Source organism: Primulina huaijiensis, unplaced genomic scaffold (assembly GCF_012295235.1).
Source record: "Primulina huaijiensis isolate GDHJ02 unplaced genomic scaffold, ASM1229523v2 scaffold203906, whole genome shotgun sequence".
Classification (NCBI taxonomy): domain Eukaryota; kingdom Viridiplantae; phylum Streptophyta; class Magnoliopsida; order Lamiales; family Gesneriaceae; genus Primulina; species Primulina huaijiensis.
Window position 1 is genome coordinate 1 of NW_027353440.1, and position 858 is coordinate 858.

The window sequence follows — 858 nt, forward strand, 5'->3', positions numbered from 1 at the left end:
CAAGACAAGAAAAAGAAATATCCCTTGCATTGTGATCACTGTAACGTGTCTGGGCATACCAAAGCGAATTGCTACAAGTTAGTAGGATATCCAGAAGGTCATCGATTCCATAGAATGCAGGGGAGAGGATTTGGCTACAATCTTAACAGAGAACTGCCTCAAGAGAAGGGAAAACCGAGAAGAAATACAGCTAACATGACCGTTTTGGAGAATGAAGCAGCAACTCCGAAATGTGTACCTGAGTTCAGCTTCACACCAGAGCAATATGCTGCTATTTTGAAGCTACTGGACAAGGAAACAAGTCATTCTGCCTCTACGCTCCCCTCCGCAAATATGGCAGGTACTTTTCATCCGTCTCTATGCTCAGATTGGATTGTTGATACTGGAGCTAATGATCACATGGTTGGAAGAGATGCTCACCTATATAATGTTGTCTCTTGTGCTGGGTCCACTGGGATTGTCCAACTGCCAAATGGTAATAAGACTAGAGTCACACAATTAGGCTCAGTGAACATTACTCCCACAATTGCACTACATAATGTGCTATATGTGCCTAGCTTCCACTTTAACCTGTTGTCAGTATCCAAATTCACAAAAGACCACCAATGTTTTATCACTTTTCATCCCACCTTCTGTTTTTTTCAGGACCTATGCACTGGGAAGATAATGGGGACTGGTAAAGTGAAGAATGGCCTCTATCATTTAGACACTTCCTGTTTTGATTTCAAAGATGTTAGATCTTCTTATTTTCCTCCACGTCATATTGATTCTCATTGTAATACCTTAGTTGCAAACTCTACTCCTTTAAATGAATATACTTGGCACCAACGGCTTGGTCATATTTCCTTAACAAGAATG

The 858-nt window shown here is 41.0% G+C and overlaps 1 protein-coding gene across 2 annotated transcripts; it reads left to right on the forward strand.

Moving 5' to 3' along the window:
* The first annotated feature begins 20 nt into the window (after positions 1–20).
* Positions 21–835, forward strand: LOC140966279 (uncharacterized). 2 transcript variants are annotated; one of them, XM_073426601.1, is made up of 2 exons: positions 21–475; positions 646–835. In XM_073426601.1, exons 1-2 carry the CDS (start codon positions 115–117, stop codon positions 678–680), a joined length of 396 nt encoding a protein of 131 aa, XP_073282702.1. In that variant the 5' UTR covers positions 21–114; the 3' UTR covers positions 681–835. The 2 variants fall into 2 exon arrangements, with proteins under 2 accessions (XP_073282702.1, XP_073282703.1); XM_073426602.1 differs by having other exon boundaries at positions 21–340.
* Positions 836–858: the final 23 nt, after the last annotated feature.

Coding starts and splice junctions, on each gene's coding strand:
- LOC140966279 (XM_073426601.1), top strand. CDS start 115: ATGCAGGGGAGAGGATTTGGCTACAATCTTAACAGAGAACTGCCTCAA. Junction 476..645: donor GATTGTCCAACTGCCAAATG/GTAATAAGACTA, acceptor TGTTTTTTTCAG/GACCTATGCACTGGGAAGAT.